This window comes from Oryctolagus cuniculus, chromosome 3, assembly GCF_051225735.1.
Source record: "Oryctolagus cuniculus isolate XC-2025 breed Fujian yellow rabbit chromosome 3, ASM5122573v1, whole genome shotgun sequence".
In the NCBI taxonomy this organism is placed as follows: Eukaryota; Metazoa; Chordata; class Mammalia; order Lagomorpha; family Leporidae; genus Oryctolagus; species Oryctolagus cuniculus.
This window is the reverse complement of record NC_142869.1, coordinates 117332351-117349110: the sequence shown is the minus strand read 5'-3', so window position 1 is coordinate 117349110 and position 16760 is coordinate 117332351. Positions and strand designations below refer to the sequence as shown.

General features: G+C 51.6%; 1 protein-coding gene across 2 annotated transcripts in view; it reads right to left on the bottom strand.

Annotated features, from left to right (window-relative positions):
- CFAP221 (cilia and flagella associated protein 221) overlaps positions 1–16760 on the bottom strand; it is a 90116-nt gene that overhangs the window by 616 nt on the left and 72740 nt on the right. For both annotated transcript variants that reach the window (XM_002712377.6, XM_089329335.1), the window contains 7 exons: positions 15717–15797; positions 15069–15176; positions 14847–14981; positions 10564–10722; positions 9829–9926; positions 4787–4879; positions 518–613 (listed from right to left, as the gene is read on the bottom strand). In XM_002712377.6, the coding sequence (XP_002712423.3) occupies positions 518–613; positions 4787–4879; positions 9829–9926; positions 10564–10722; positions 14847–14981; positions 15069–15176; positions 15717–15797 (770 nt within the window). The remainder of the gene's footprint in view (positions 1–517; positions 614–4786; positions 4880–9828; positions 9927–10563; positions 10723–14846; positions 14982–15068; positions 15177–15716; positions 15798–16760) is intronic.

Sequence of the window (16760 nt, the reverse complement as noted above, 5' to 3'; positions counted from 1 at the left end):
CCTTGCCACCCACGTGGGAGACCCACATGGAGCTCCTGGTTCCTGGCTGCAGCCTGGGCCAGCCCCAGCTGTTGTGGCCATTTGAGGGGAGGGAAGCAGAGGATGGATCTCTGTCTATCTCTCTCTTTGTCACTCTGCCTTTCAAATAAATACATAAATAAATCTTTATTAAAAAAACGCATGCAAGTCACTCACCAATGCCCAGCACAGCCAGTGAAAACTGGAGGAGTTCACTCCCCAAATGCCTGCAACAGCAGGGTTTGGGCCAGGCCAAAGCCAGGTCTTGGAACTCCATCTGGGTCTCCCATGTGGGTGGCAGGGGCCCAAGCACTTGAGCCATCACGTGCTTCATATTAGCAGGAAGCTGGGTTGGAAGCAGACTAGCCAGGACTCGAACTGGCACTTGGATATGGGATGCGGGCATCCCACGGTGCCACAATGCTCCGAGCTGCACGTGGCTGGACAAATCTGACCCCAGGCCACCTCTCAAGGAGGAGGCACAAGGCCGAGTACTTACTTCTCCTTCTTGGTGTCCTTGTGGTCCAGCAAAGGGAATTCTGCCTTGATCATTTCCGGAGTCAGCATAACCTCGATGTTCTGTTCACAGAGCTCGCTGCAAAACAACAGAGGAAGTGTAGTGGGAGCTGCCCTCCCTCCCAATGCGAAAAGAGAAGTTAATGCTGTGATGGTTAAGCAGTTATGCAATCCTCGTGGCTTTCAACACTAGCTCCATCTCCTTTTGTTAAGTCTGTGTTCAAAGAAGCGTAAGACTGATAAATTGCTTTCTTCGAAGAAGCAACAGCAGCAATGGTTATTTATAGCCAGAGGAGAAAAAAATTTTTAAAAATGGGGTTACTGATTTCATATTCAAGCACGGAGGGAACGTTGCCCAAAAATGACCACATCTTGGGCTGTAGAGAAAGCCCGAGTTATTTCCAAAGCTGGAGATCACTCATGGGACATTCTCTTGCCAAAGTGGAACTAGGGTGGAAATCAATAGCCAACAACAACAGAGAATCTACGCTGGCTTTAAAAGGAAGCAATCAACACATGTCTAAATACTCTCTGGAGACGATTTTTGTCTTTCTGCACATTTCTATTAGAACAAGCGTCAGCAGTCTTTGTTCTATGCAGACTCCGTGGGTCCTGTGGTCTCTGTTAGGACACTCAGCCCTGCTGTGGTGGTGTGAAAGCAAGCACAGAAGATACTTAAATGAGAGGCAGTGGCTGTCTGTGGGCCTCAGTTGGCCAACCTGTGGCCTGGAGCTTCGCTGTTGGGTGGCTAAGGCTGGGTCACTGCCTCTTTGGGTCTCTCCAGGAGCAAAGTGCAGGGGGTCGGGGCGGGAAGAGTATGCAGGGCACAGGTGTGGCTGCTTAGAAGAGTCCGAGGCTCAGGAGATCTCTCCCGTGTGTTAACGTCCCAAGCCAACAGGAGGACTTAACTGCAAGAGAGGCTGGGACATTTAAACTCTGGTTGCAACAACTCTATGTTCTTTAAAAGGAAAAAGCAATGTATTTTTTTTTTTTTAAAAAAAGAAAGATTTATTGAGAAAGAGAGATAGAGAGACACAGAGGCATCTCCCATCTGCTGGTTCAATCTGCCAATGACCACAACAGCTGGGGCTGGTCCAGGCCAAAGCTAGGAGCTTGGAACTCTATCCAGGTCTCTCTTATGAGTGGCAGGGGTCCAAGCACTTGGGCCATCTTCCACTGCTTTCCCAGGCGCATTAGCAGCAAGTTAGATTGGAAGTGGAACAGCTAGGGCTTGAATTGGCATAATAACATGGGGTGCTGGGGCTGCAGGTGGCAGCTTCACCCTCTGCATCACGACTTGCCGCAGCAGTCTGCCACACTCACTTAACCGGCTACGCTTCCAGGACGGACCAAGGCAAGAGCGCGCCAGGGCGTGCGATGAGGTTGCGCTCCCGTCCTCCCCATCAGCATCGTTTTCCTCCTTCGTTCTGACAGCTCCTGATACGTTACTGTTCCTCGTGGGCTGGGCCACCTGGGACTTGTTCCCTGGGAACCTGAAGCCAGTGTGTTCCACACCACCAACCCCCTTGTGGAAACACCCTTAGGCAGCTGGTGTGAAGAGAAGGCACTCCCTTTCCAGAGCTGGACTAGACATTCGAGTGCCACCGCAGTGGACAGGTCATGAAGAAGCGGACATAACGGCTCAGATAGTTGGGGTTTCATCATTGCTTATATGCACGGAAAAATGTGCTAAGAGTAGGTGTGAGAGGAAGCAATGGACGCAGGGAGCCACAAATACCGGGGTTTCCCCAGACGCAGCCTGGAAGACCCCGCGGCCTGGCCAGGCAAGCCGTAGACCAGGCCCTGTGATCACTCAGCGGGCGGGCGGGGGTCTTCACCTAACTGCCACCAGTGCCTAGGCTCTCAGGACTGCTTCGCTCCATCGCACCTGACAGTGCAACTTAGAACATGCAAGCCTGGAATGCTTGAGAACAGGAACGTTTTCAACTACCGAGGCCAGGAGTGCGAATCAGCAAGCAGGCTGCCGGAGAGGACAGTCCCCAGATGGCCTTGACTGAGCCGGCCCTGCCCCCTCTTGTTTGCCACCCTTGAGCAGGAAGCAGCAGGAGTGCCACCACCTGAGCTAAGAAGGAAGCGTCCAGAACCACCAGGCCGTGTCCTTGGCACTCCCAGGACAGTGAGCCCCGTGACGCCCAGGGTGTGAAACCTGCAGCGGAGTGCTTTCAGGGGCCCTCGGCTGCAGTGTGACGCCGACGTCCAGCCAAGACTGCACTCATCCGGGGCTTCCCTGGGCCTTGGGGCCCAGCCCCTGCTGAGCCCTAAGCTTCTGTTGATTCTTGATGCCTGCCTGCGCTTTGCCTGATTCACTGAGCCTGAGTTCCGTCTCACAGACTGCACCGAAGAACCCTGCAGATGTCACAGAAAGGGTGCCGCATGGGGTCCTATAGAAAGCGACAGGAACTAAGTCACCTGGCCACAGACAGACGGGGCGCACTTCCTCTTCCTCACGCGCAGGCAAAGCAAGGCCCTGTAATTGCCCGATGGGGCAGGAAGCAGAACCAGATGCAGGGATGGGTGGGCAGGCAGGGGACGAGGCGCCTGGCCCGAATGGTGATCAGAGACCACGCTCTTCCAGGCTGACTGACTGGCCCTTTCCTCCCCCGCTCCACCATCGTCATCCCCAGGCCTCGCCAGGTGCTCAGCTAAACCAGCAGCCCAAATCAGCCCCCTTTCCTTTGGGAGTAGCTCGTCTTAGCTATGTCCTTGTGGTACCGAAAGGCTGACTACCACAGTGGGGTTTCAGGTTCTTGGGTCATTGCTCATGGCCCCATGCCCTTGCTACATGCTGGGAGCCAGACTGCACATGGTGCACGGATTCACTCCTTTGCCTTCACAGTCCCCCAGGAGATGCGTCCTGGGGCTATTCTGTTTTAGAAGAGAGAATACGGAGGTGTTGAGAGGTGATGTCATCTGCCCGGATATACTGACAGTGAGTGGCAGGGTGGGGGTTTGAACCTGCAGCCTGTACCCCTTCTCACTACACTGCACAGCCTCTCCTGCTCTCCACAGCCATTCTCACGGGATCTAATTTTGTAAAAAGATTTGCTATGTGAAAGGCAGAGCATCAGAGAGAGAAAGAGATAGAGATCTTTCATCTACTGGTTCACTCCTCAGTTGCTGGGCCAGGCTGAAGCCAGGAGCCAGGAACTCCATCCTGGTCTCCCACATGGGTGATAGCCGCCCAAGCACTTGGGTCATCTTCCCGTCTTCCCAGGCGCATTAGCAGGGGGCTGGATCAGAAGTGGAGCAGCCGGGACTTGAACCAACACTCCGGTAAGGGAAGCCAGCGTCAATTGGTGGCTTAACCTGCTGTGTCACAATGCCTGCCCCATCACGATCTGGTTTGAATGAAAGATGAAGATGTGGAAAACAATGTTATATTGGCTAATTAAACTAGAAAGGTGGGTGTTACTTTTGTCTGGTGGTAAGTATGGCGCCTTGTAAAAAACTGGAGAAACAGAATTAAAAGTCAAGTGAGATCCATGCACAGGTTTTTCAAATGAATTTTCCATGAACTTCTTGAAGACCTCTGGAACCTTCACTGGCTCATGGATGCTGCTTTGTAAACTCAAATCTAAGAGGCTTATTTCGGAGCTTATATTCCTTTTAAGATTTCTTTTTATGTATTTGAAAGGCAGAGAGGGAGAGAGAGGGGGAGAGAGAGAGAGAGAGAGAGAGAGAGAGAGAGAGAGAGAGAGAGACTCCCTCACTTCTCAAATAGTTGTAACAGACCAGGCTGGGCCAGGCCAAAGCTAGAGCCTGGAATATAATTAGCATCTCCCGCACAAGTGACAGGGACCCCAGCACTTTGGGCCATCTTCTGCTGTTTTCCCAGGCACATTAGTAGGGAGCTGGATCAGAAGTGGAGCAGCCGGCACTCTGATGTGGGAATGCTGGCGGTGCTGCAAGTGGCGGCGTAAGCCACTTTGCCACAGTGTGAGCCCGTGGGCTCCTCTTTCTTTTTGTCCGTTCAAACCCTCTCCACCCCAGTGCACACGACCTTGGAAACCTCCCAAGCCCATTAGCACCACCTCTGCTCTTCCTTCCCTAGAGCTCCTGGGGCACTTAAGGGAGCCAGCGGCAGCCCTGGGGACTGCCCAACCTCCATCGGGAATTTAACCAGGGCGTGGTGTGGCTGGATGGCCGGCTCAGGCACTTCCGAACCCGCTCATGGCCGGGTGCATCATTCTGGAAAAGAGATCATGGTAGAGAACAGAGGCAAAAGCCCTACCGCTCGCTGGTCTCCAGTCTGTCTTCATCTGGTAACGCGTCCAGTGGGGTGGGGACATCCACAGGGAGCATCACCGAGTTGAAGGCGTCGGAGCTGTGGGAGAGTCACACAAGCGGCCCAGCGTGAACGACCACCTTAGCCATCCTGAGGTCTTTACGTAAGGTGCTTTGTAAAAAATTATTAGAGACACAGAGAGCGAGTGAGAGCCTGTTTCACTGCTCAAATGCCTGCAATGGCTGGGACTGGACCAGGCCCAAACCGGAAGCTGGGAACTCCATCTAGGGCTCCCACGTGGGGGGCTGCAACTCAGGCCACTTGAGCCATCATTTCTGCCTCCCGGGGTCTGCGCTAGCAGGAAGTGTCAGGAACTGGAGCTGGGACTGGTCCTCTGCTATGGGGCACGGGCAGACGCTCGGCCAGTTGCCCAGCCCCTGCAGAATCTTCCAAAGCATTCTTATGTTGCCACTGTTGAGGCCTCTCTGGCTCTGTCTTCCCTGTCCCCTGAAGCCCACCCCTGCTTCCTGAGAGGCATGGGCAGAGGCCGCGCCAGGCACCCCACAACCCCAGAAGAAGGGGGCTGGATGAGACCTCTTCTGGGGTGTAGAAACAGAACTTGCTGCTGGTAGTGCCAAAAATTTCATTTCCTGGTGGGGCGATTTAGGTGGTTCCATCTTGGCACTCAGAATTCTTTCCCCCACCTTTCTGCTCTTCTTGGTCATTTTGTTCAACTGCAAAATTTTCCTCCCAAGCCCTCACATACTGTTTGGTATTATAACTTTAGAGCTTCAGTGTGAGAGCTCCTGGGTATTAAATGAGAAGAGATGGGAGAAAAAACATTCCTATAGCAAAAGCTGGCAGCAGACTGTTTAAAGATGGAATGAGCATTGCTCTTCTGGTCCCAACTGCTTCCTTAGAGGCCTTCCAAGTGAGATGAAGGAATAAAGGATGGACTTGTGCAATGGCAAAGAGAACAGGACATGGCCAGCGCCGCGGCTCACTAGGTTAATCCTTTGCCTTGTGGCGCCGGCACACTGGGTTCTAGTCCTGGTCGGGGCACCAGATTCTGTCCCGGTTGCCCCTCTTCCAGGCCAGCTCTCTGCTGTGGCCAGGGAGTGCAGTGGAGGATGGCCCAAGTACTTGGGCCCTGCACCCCATGGGAGACCAGGATAAGTACCTGGCTCCTGCCATCGGATCAGCGCGGTGCGCCGGCCGCAGCGCGCCAGCTGCGGCGGCCATTGGAGGGTGAACCAACAGCAAAAGGAAGACCTTTCTCTCTGTCTCTCTCTCTCACTGTCCACTCTGCCTGTCAAAAAAAAAAAAAAAAAAAAGAGAACAGGACAAAGGATCTCAGTGGATAAGCATTTCCAACAGGGCTATGGGAGAAATCTCTAGAAGCCTGGGAGATCCAGAGTGCTGTCTCACGCAGGGGCAAGGGTGAGAACCCGGGCACCCATGGAGGGAGCTGGCCTTCGTGCCGAGTGTGACGCTGCAGGCTGTGGGGAAGGCCGGGGCAGGGATTGGGAAACCAGAGTCACCGAGGGCTCTGTTGCCTGTGCTTTGAGCAAAGACTCTTACTTTTGTTTTATTCTTGTGCCAAAAAGCACCTGTTCAGGGCCACTACTGCGGTGCAGCAGGTAAAGCCGCTGCTTGCCACGTCAGCATCCCATAGGAGTGCCCGCTGGAGTCCCAGCTGCTCCACTTCCGATCCAACTCCTTGCTAATGCACCTGGGAAAGCAGTGGGAGATGGCCCCAGTACTTGCGCCCCTGCCACTCACATGGAAGACCCGGATGGAGCTCCAGGCTCCTGGCTTCAGCCTGGCTCAGCCCTGGTTGTTGCAGCTATTTGGGGAGTGAACCTGCAGATGGAAGTGCTCCCACCCCACCCCCTTTTTCTTCTTCCTCCTCCTCTTCCTCTTCTCCTTCTTATTTTTCTTCTAACTCTGCTTTCCTAATACATAAATAAATCTTTTTTAAAAAATGCACCTGTTGGTCCATTATGGAGATTGGCTGTGAAAAGTCTGGCACCATGGTGTTTGCAGATGGACGAAAACAGGAGGAATACAGGTGTGAACTGACAGAGTGATGAAAGGAGATACCACCGGGTGAAAAAAGCAAATCAAAAAAGCCTCTCCACAGTGTCACATTTTATACAAGAAAGAAGGGGAAAGAAGAAAAATCCACTGATTCTGCTAAGCACCACAAACAGAGACAGGCAAAGGCAAATTAGCAGATCTGGCCGGTTACCTACAAGAGCAAGAGGGGAGGGAGTTGGGGGAGAGAGAGAGAGATGCTTCCCCAGGGGTGTCTTTTTGTGTAGTTCTGTGTTTGGGAAACTAGTTAGTGTCTGATATTTTATAAAGATCAAATTAAACCAATGAGGAAGGAAACCAGATCAGAAGGTGAATTCAAATGGAAACAAATCGTACTTGGCCCAGACTCCATAATTACAGCAAAGGGAGAAGAAAGAGAAGCAGAAAGCAAGACAGGAGGGAGAGCAGGGAGGACGGACCAGGGTGCGGGGGTGGGGTGGGGTGGGGGAGGGAGGGGAACAGTAGGGGAGGGAGGGAAGGAAAGGAAGAACCCAAGTGAGTCAGCTGGCCGCTGGCTAATGGGCTGGCTCTGTGTGGGGCCACAACTTGCTCTCTTGCTACAGTGCCACTGATTCTGGAGATGCACTAAGAACAGGCTGGGTTTATTCTGAGGTGGAGCAGGTGAACAAGGTATAGATGAATTACTAAGAAAGGAGCTAATACGTTTGAGGGCCCATCATATCCCAAATCCTATGTGCATATTTGAGCTTTTTTTTTTTTAATATATTGATTTATTTGAGAAACAGTGAGACAACAGGGAGAAACGTTATCTATCTATCTATCTATCTATCTATCTTTCCATCCATCCACCCATCCACCCATCCACCCATCCATCCCATCTGCTGTTTCACTCCCTAAATGCCTGCACCGGGCTGGGGTGTGGGACAAGGGTGTCCTTATCAGTGTCTTCCCTACTAGGCAAAATGCCCACCTTATATACTGGGTGCTTTTTGTTGTTGTTGTTTTAAGATTTACTTATTTACTTGAAAGGCAGAGTGATAGAGAGAGTGAGAGGTCTTCCATCTGCTGGTTTAGTCCCCAAATGGCTGCAATGGCCAGGTCTGGGCCAGGCTGAAGCAGAGCCAGGAATTACATCTGAGTTTCTTATGGGGTGGCAGGGACCCAAACACTTGGGTCATCTTCCACAGCTTTCCCCGGCTCGGTAGCAGGGAGCTGGATTGGAAGCGGGGCAGCCAGCTGGGACTCCAACTGGCACTCCTAAGAGATGCCAGCATCAGACAGCAGCTTAGCCCACTGCACCACAATGCTGGCCCCACCGGGTGCTTTTTCTCTCCTGCTAACCTCTAGGCAAAGGAGGGTGGCAGAGAAGCACTAAGGAAATGACCCCAAAAGGAATATCACACGGAGAAGTTTCTGGAAGAACAGCTTGCACTCGGCCTCATTTAGGAAGAGTTTTCCCTGCTGGCACTGACCAAGTGAGAGGAAGGCCCCAGGGTCCCAAAGTGGGTGCCGCCCGTCTCCTGTCAAACACCTGGGGAGAGGCAGGTGGCCGGGGAGTGTGCCTGGGGTAGCTTTCGTACTGTTACTAAAATGAAATGTCACATCTGAGCAGCCCGGGCACAACATGCCCAATCCCTAGTGACAAGGGGAGAGGCACGGACGGGCGACTGAGCAGCTCTGCTGAGGTCACACGGCCCTGCAGGGCGTGAGGCGGGCGTCCTTAAGTGGGTCTCCTGGTGAGAGCCTCGCGTTCCTGAGTCAGGCACGCAGGCGCACTAGTGGGAGTTGGGGCAGGGGGACAGTTACAGCAGCACCCACTCCCCCTCTGATTCCGGCTGGCGGCAGGGCTCAGGTTTCCTGGCTGTTCTTGGCCCCGCAACTGGGCTCAGACCTCACTCTGGGCCAGAAGATGTGCACTCAAGGTGACAGCTGATGACAATGTGTTGTGGGACGCTAGCCTTGTTTGCTCGCCAGCCAATCAGCCGTATGAGAGCACTTCAACAAGTTGGTGGGAAAATGGAGCTGAAAGAAAAGTTTGTTTGGGTGCAAAAGATTTTTGAAGTCTATGTATTTTTTGGTAATATGCATTTTTTTCATGAACTTTTGCAAGTAGCTGCATGGTTATATGGCCACTGAATGCAAGGCATCCCCACGGGTCAGGACCTGGCTAAATAAATGGCTCCGGGCTGTTCGATGCCTTAGGGCTCTGGAGGGATCTTACGCAGGCAAAGCAGCAGAAGCAGGGCCACTCCAAGAGTCCTCTTGTCCCCCAGTTTTCTCGCGCACTTGCTCTGTGTCTCAGGGTGGCCACGAGCCCACAACCAACTACAGGCTTGGTCTGAGAAGCCCTTAGAATTGGACATGGAGAGTGCATAAGGCTAATGTCAGAAATTCAGAAAATCTAAAAATTGACCCTGAACATTTCAGTGGAATTAACCAGATTGGTTGCCAACTTTTACTGGGGCGTTGCCAATCAGCCACGGGGGACGTTACTTTTGTGAAAAGCACTTCCATTAAGGTAAATTCAGAATAGGAAAATCAGTTCCACATCACCGTATTTTCTGAAGAGCAAACTGCCCTCATGCTCAGAGACAGAGACAGAAAGACAGAGAGACAGAGATCTTTCATTCACTGGTTCACTCTCCAAATGTCTGAAACAGCCAGGGCTGGGCCAGGTCAAAGCCAGGAGCTCAGAAGTCAATCCAGGCTCCCGCATGGCTGGCAGGGACCCAACCACTTGAGCCATCACCTGCTGCCTCCCGGGATACGCAGTAACGGGAAGCTGGAACGGGAAGAGGAGCTGGGACTTGAACCCACATTCCAATATGAGATGTGGGCATCCTACCCAGTGGCTTAGCTACTACACCAGACATCTGCCATCTCCCTCTCCCCCGCCAAGTTTTACAGGCATGACTTGACATGTTGGCATCTGCCTCTGTGAGCTGGGTAAACCCCCGCCCCCACTGTGAGACAGCCGGGCCTCAGCTTACCTCTGCGTCACCTCCAGCTTAGACCCATCCAGAAGGGAGGGGAGCACCAGCAGCGGGGACTGGAACTTCTTCCAATGCATGACTCCGGGAATGATGTCCTGCAATGGAAGCCAGCACAAAGGCGCTGCACGGGCAGGAACTGCTGGCTGAGGTCAATGTTTGGGAGAGATTTCCCTGTTAGGCAAATGGCGCCTCCTCAAGGTGCGCTCCAAAATGTACAAGGTCATTGTGCTTGAATTTTTCCAAAGCCAAAGGCCACTGGCCAAGGCAAAGGGAGGCAAGGTGGTTGGGCCCACCTGAATGAACACAGCTGGAATGAGCGCAGGGCCCGCGGGGCAAGCCAGGGAGCTTGGAGCCCCTCCCGCAGCAGCAGGAAGCCACCCAGGGTTTCTAGCACAAGATCAGATTTGTGTCGGAGGCCGAGGTCGACCCTCAAGTGGCTAGAATGTGAATGAAGGGCTTTGGGCGGGGCCTTCCAGGGGAATGAGTGACACAAGGCAGCCGGGAGCCCGAGAAGTGGGGATGGGTGGGATGCAAGTGGTGCTGAGGGTTTGGCTGAGGCGTGGGGACACTCGAAGTTGCTATGGCTATTCTTGCACAAGTCTTGCCCAGCCGTGCCCCTTTAGGGCTGGTCGTTGTCACCATCGGTGTCCTCAGTCCCGACCCTCCCCCTGACCTTGCCCCCTGCCTGCAGCCCAGGGCCGGCTCTGCCAGGCTGCGTGGAGAGGGCATTACCGTGTGGTGGAGAAACTGCTTTTGGGTGAGAGGAATGCTGGACCCGTCGTGGGACTCCTTGGTGAACTTGTACTTGGGGTGACAGCAGAGATGGTAATCTATGAGTGTCTCCACGTAGCTCAGAGGGTGCATGACGGCAAACAATCCAGGGTTGGGGTTCTGCAGGGGAGGAAGTAAAGGATTCTTTTCTGCATAGTGGTTCCTAAGCCAGGCCCGACTCTGTGGCTCCCACCGGCACTAATGCTCCCGGTGGGCTCATCGGGGAGACAGAGGCAGGACGGCAAGATGGCAGTGCTTGGAAGTGTCTCTTCCCATGTCAGTGCCAAGTTTCTGGCTTCAGAGCTTCACTCACAACGAGTGGGTTCACTAAACCTACATGGGAACACTCGGGACCCACAGCGCAGCTTAAAATGGCCCAGAGTGTCTGTTTTTTCCAGCCACGACGAGTTAGCAGGAACTATTAAGCAAGCATACTGGTTTTAAAGAGCAAATAAGCTTCTGGTTTTGAGAAGGAAAATAGCTTCTTCGGAACTACTTAAGAGAAGACAAAGGGGACAGTGACATCTGACATCAGGAAATGTCAACATTTAACTTTGTTTGGGTAATGTTTTTTAATTCAGGAAGGTTCCATTCGGATGTGGTGTCTGGTTTTAAGGGAGATGCTGTTTTTCAACTAATTTTCCAGCAGAGCTAATGGAGGCACAGAACAATTATATCAAAATATTAAAACAGAGAGCCTGCGCACCAAACACAAGTACTCTTGCCCCAAGCAACATAGCTTTCTCCCCACACACTATTTGATCTTGGATGGTGAAGAACCACCAAGCTGAGACTTTGTTGTTTGTTTGAATGTTTAATAATTTTGTAAAGTTTATTTATTTGAGAGGCACACAGGGAGCGAGAGAGAGAGACAGACATTTGGTGCAGATTCAGGCCTGAGCGTTTCACAGTGGGGATGCCCCTGCTCAGTGACGGGGCCTTTACAACTTGAGTTTCAGATTGCTGCTGGTACAGGGGTGGTATCCTGTGTCCTGCAATCTCATTAAACTCACTTACGAGTTTTAGTGATTTTTTTTCTTTTGGTATGTTCCACTGTATGAGGGTATGTCAAAAAGTCTGTGGGAAGATGGAATTAAAGGAGTTTATTTTGGTGTGAAAATGCCTTGCTGGGAAGGAATTCAGTCATCTGCCACTCAGTTTGATGTTAGCTCTAAGGCTTTAAAATATTCATATTTACTGATTCGCTTTATTTAAAAGGCAGAGGGAGAGAAACAGAGGGGGTGGGTGCCCTTGTATCTGTCCACTCCCCAAATGCCCACAATAGTGGCGCTGGGCCAGGCTGAAGCCAGGAGCCAGACACTAAATTGGGGTCTCTCACATGGGTGGCAGGGACTCAACTACTTGAGCCATCACCTGCTGCCGTCCAGGATACGTTAGCAGGAAGTAGGAACAGGAGCGGAGCTGGGACTTGAACCCAGGTACTCTGATTTGGGATGTGGGTGTCTTAACAGCAGTTTCTTAACTGCTGCTCCAGCTCTAGCATTTGGATAAATGCCATTTGTCAGGTTGAGAAAGGTCCCTTCTGTCCCTCACCGGCTGGGAGAGTTGGTCAGGAACAGATGTCAGAGATAATTTTCCTGTACCTACTAATATGATCCTACTGCTTTTCCTGTTTGGTTTGTTAATATGGGAACGGCATTGTCGGGGGTAGGGGGGGCTTTGAATGCTAACTTTATATGGAGTCTTGGCAGAAGCCTTGGCTTGCTTATGATACATTGTTCTATTATCTATTATGATGGACTTGACTTGTTAATACTTTGTTACAAACTTTTCATCTGTGTTTATGCAGGATACCGGAGTGTCCTTCCTTTTCCGGTCATGTCTGTCTGGCTTTGACAGCAGAGTAATACTGGCTTTGAGAATGTGTTGGGAAGTTGTCTCTCTTCCATTTTCTGGAAGAGTTTGTGTGGTCTTGGTATTATTTCTTCCTTAAATGTTTGGCAGAATTCTCCAGGAAAGTCCTGAAAATTTCTTGGTTGGAAGGTTTTCAACTACAAATTCAATTTCTTTAATAGACAGAGAGCTATTTGGATTATTTATCTCCTCTTGATATTTCAGAATTTGTGCTTTTTATGGACTTGTGCATTTATGCTGGTGAACTTACTGGCATCAAGGTTTTCATAACAGAAATTGTCTTTCGAATTTCTGCAGAATTTGTGGTGCCAACCATCTTTCTCATTCCTAATATTGGCAATCTCTGTCTTTTACCCCATTTTCCCCCTGTTAGGTTAAAGGGTTATCCATTCATTGATCTTCTCAAAGAGCCAGTTTTTTTTCTCTATTGCTTTCTTGCGTTTTTTTTTCTCTCTCTCTTTCTTTCTTTTCTTTTCTTTTTTTTTCTTTTTTTGACAGGCAGAGTAGATAGAGAGAGAGACAGAGAGAAAGGTCTTCTTTTTGCCGTTGGTTCATCCTCCAATGGCCGCCACGGCTGGCGCGCTGCGGCCGGCGCACCGCGCTGATCTGAAGCCAGGAGCCAGGCGCTTCTCCTGGTCTCCGATGCGGGTGCAGGGCCCAAGGACTTGGGCCATCCTCCACTGCACTCCCGGGCCACAGCAGAGAGCTGGACTGGAAGAGGGGCAACCAGGACAGAATACGGCGCCCCTACCGGTACTAGAACCCGGTGTGCCGGCACCTCTAGGTGGAGGATTAGCCTAGTGAGCCGCGGTGCCGGCCAATAATTTTTTTTTTTTTTTGACAGGCAGAGTGGACAGTGAGAGAGAGAGACAGAGAGAAAGGTCTTCCTTTTGCTGTTGGTTCACCCTCCAATGGCCGCCGAGGCCAGCGCGCTGCGGCCGGCACACCGTGCTGATCCGAAGGCAGGAGCCAGGTACTTCTCCTGGTCTCCCATGGGGTGCAGGGCCCAAGCACTTGGGCCATCCTCCACTGCACTCCCTGGCCACAGCAGAGAGCTGGCCTGGAAGAGGGGCAACCGGGACAGAATCCGGCGCCCCGACCGGGACTAGAACCCGGTGTGCCGGCGCCGCAAGGCGGAGGATTAGCCTAGTGAGCCGTGGCGCCGGCTTCTTGCGTTTTCTATTTCACTGGTTTTCAATCTGATCTTTATTATTTCTCTTCTCTGCTTAGCTTGGGTTTCATCTGCTCTCTCTTTCCTCATTTCTAAGAGAGATAGTTTAGGACATTAATCTGAGATGTTTCTTCTTGTCTAATGTAGGCATATGGTGTTTCACGGAGGCACTACAAAAAGTTCATGGAAAATGTAATTAAAATATAACGATAAAAAAACACAAACTTTATTTCTCGACATCAGCTCTGTCCAGTCCAAGACGCTTTTGCAAGTGTTGATATCAGCCACTCACACCATCCCTAAAGAACTGAGGGTCCTGGGAATTTAACATGTTGATGTAGCCTTCTTCTTCTTTTTTTTTTTTTTTAAAGATTTATTAATTTGTTTGAGAAACAGTTAGAGAGAGGGAGGGAGGAGGGAGGGGGTTGGGAGGAAGAGAGAGAGAAAGAGAGAACTGATTCTTCCCAAATGGCTATAATGGCTGAGGTTGGGCCAGGCTGAAGCCAGGAGCCTGGAACTCCATCCTAGGCTCCCATGTGGGTGTCAGGAGCCCAAATTCTTGGACCATCTTCTGCTGCTTTCCCAGGTGCATTCACAGGGAGCTGGATCAGAAGTGGAACAGCCAGAACTTGAAGGGACGCCCATACAGGCTGCTGGCACTGCAGGTGCAGGCTTACCCTTCTGTGCCACAGTGCTGGCCCTGTTGTGTCCTTAACGTCTAAGACTAGAATCTGTTCAACTATATTATAATGGGTTAGGAGGAGTTCATTTTCATGCAGAAAACCAAGTCTCAAATCCATGCATAGATTTTTTTCATAGGAGACGTTTTCCATGAACTTGTTGAAGAACTTATTGTAAATTCATCACAAATTTTGCTTTGCCTTTATTTTCATTCAGTTAAGACCACTTACTCATTTCTCTTTTGACTTCTGCCTTGGTCTATATGTGCATATTATATATAGTTAGAAAAGATCACACAGCTTTTGTCATAAAAGCAAATGTTGAAATTGTTAAGAGACAGAAACATTGGTATCTTCCAAACAATAGATACTGGCAAGCTATTTCCAAGGTGATACAGCGCTTAAAGCCTGCAATTCCAAAGGGAAGGCATGTTCCCAGGGAAGGCTTCTGTTTCTTATAGGGTACCTGACAAAACAGGGGAACATAGCCCACCAGGCTCCGGCCAGGCGCTACTTACAAACACGTAAAGTGGGTCATACTCCACGGACATGGCTAAGGCCTCGGGCGGCTTCATGCTCAGGACTGAGGGCATGCCAGAGGGCGTGGCCACACTGTCCTTCTTGGGAAGGGCTATGATGGTGGTGGCTTCGTCCTGCATGGGGACCAAGAGCAGTGTGTTGATACTGGGGCAGGAAGGCAGCGGCGGGAGCGGGTCTCGGCGCTGGGGGACCCCTCCTACCTCAGCTCCTTGCTTCAGGGGCCGCGGGAGCTTCTGAGACCTGTAGCTTGTGTAAGACTTGTGGACAGAGAACGGCTGGTAGCCTTTAATTTTGTAGAGTTGAGGAACCTGCAGGCCGAAGAAGACACGGGGTGTCTTTGAAAGCCTGGCTTCTACCTCTCAACCATGGCCTTCTGGGAGCTGTCTGGTGGTAAGAGCGCAGCACAGGCCGTGTTGGCAGTGGTGCTGGGCAGATCTCAGTGCCAGCCCTGAGCCCTGTTCCGGGGCCACCCACACATCTGTGTTCATGGCTCCCCTCCCTCACCGGACAGCTTAGCTGGAGAAATACTTTCATTTAAGAAACCAGAAGTGCTCATGGACCTCAAGAAAGGCTGACTCTTGTTCACTTCCCCCTGGGTTTTTCTTGACGAGTCTAAGTGTGTTGCTCAGACAGCTTAATGTGTGTGCAAAATCTGACAGGTGCCCAGAGTAAAGATCCTGGATTCCATAAGCCACAATAGGAAAATAGAGTCGGCTGCACCTCCCACATTCCATACAATAACAGTGCACGCACACACACACACACACAAACATGACAACGCAATCCAAGTTCAAGATTGCTCCCTTCGTAGGAAATCCAAGTAACTAATACTACACAACAAGCCTGACCTGCAAATTGAAGAAGGAGTAACTCTGCTTGATTTGAATATCTGAGGACTTAATTGGGACCGGTCCAAGGCCATCAGGAGCCTACAATGTGCAAGTTGAAAGAAAAATCAAAAGGGGGCAGATGATCAACACAGAGCAAGGACAGTCAGGCACCTGCTCCCATTACGTTTTGAAACATTCAGGGAGCAGTTGTCTGCCAGCCGCCCGCAGGTGGCCTGGAGGCAGCCCCGCCGCCCCACCCGGATGCCCTTTAGTGCATGTGAGTCTTGTTTTTTTTATTTCCTATGGCTGTGAACTTGGCAATGTGTCAGCCAGAGCGCCCCGCAGGCTCAAAGGACTTGGTCCCCCAGCCGCCAGGGGTCCGCTTGTTAGAAAGAGCCCTCTCCAGGGGCTGCACAAGGTCACGGGCCCCTCCCAGGCAGACGGCAGTCAAGGTGCAAATGCTGGCTCTTCTCACGCTGTGCCAGCTTCACAGGGCCCCTGGGCTCAGCGGAGACCTTCGCCGAGATGGGTTGCAGCACTGCTTCTCTCTTGTCCATCCCACCCCCTCTGCTTGCTTCTAGCACCCGTCCCTGGTGTGCTCCCAAGACGCTCCCTGCATGCTAAGCTGCCTCCGACACCCAGGGCACCTGGCATAGCAGGGGCCTTCAATCCACACAGTACCCCACTGAGTGTGAGACATCACCATTTGGTTACTTCGGGGCAAGGTCAGTTCTAAGTTCCCAGCTTCAAAGGTGCTGAATGTAGAAGACCGTGCATCTTAGCAGTCAACACAGAAGTCAACAGCTCCCCCCAGCCCTGACCAGCGGGGGTGTCTCAGCAGTGCTATGTGTCGGCTTCGCCCTCTGCAGAAATACCGAGGCGGCCCCAGTGGCACAGTGGAGAGCTTCGCCCATCACCCCCGGCTCCCTCCTCATTACCGAGTGTCAGACACTTAATCCTGCTGGGAAACCACAGGCTCACTAGTCCCCAGGGTCGGAATATTCTGGATGTCTTTACATAATTTAATTACTGAGAGCAGCAAACACATGCAGTTTCTGAATT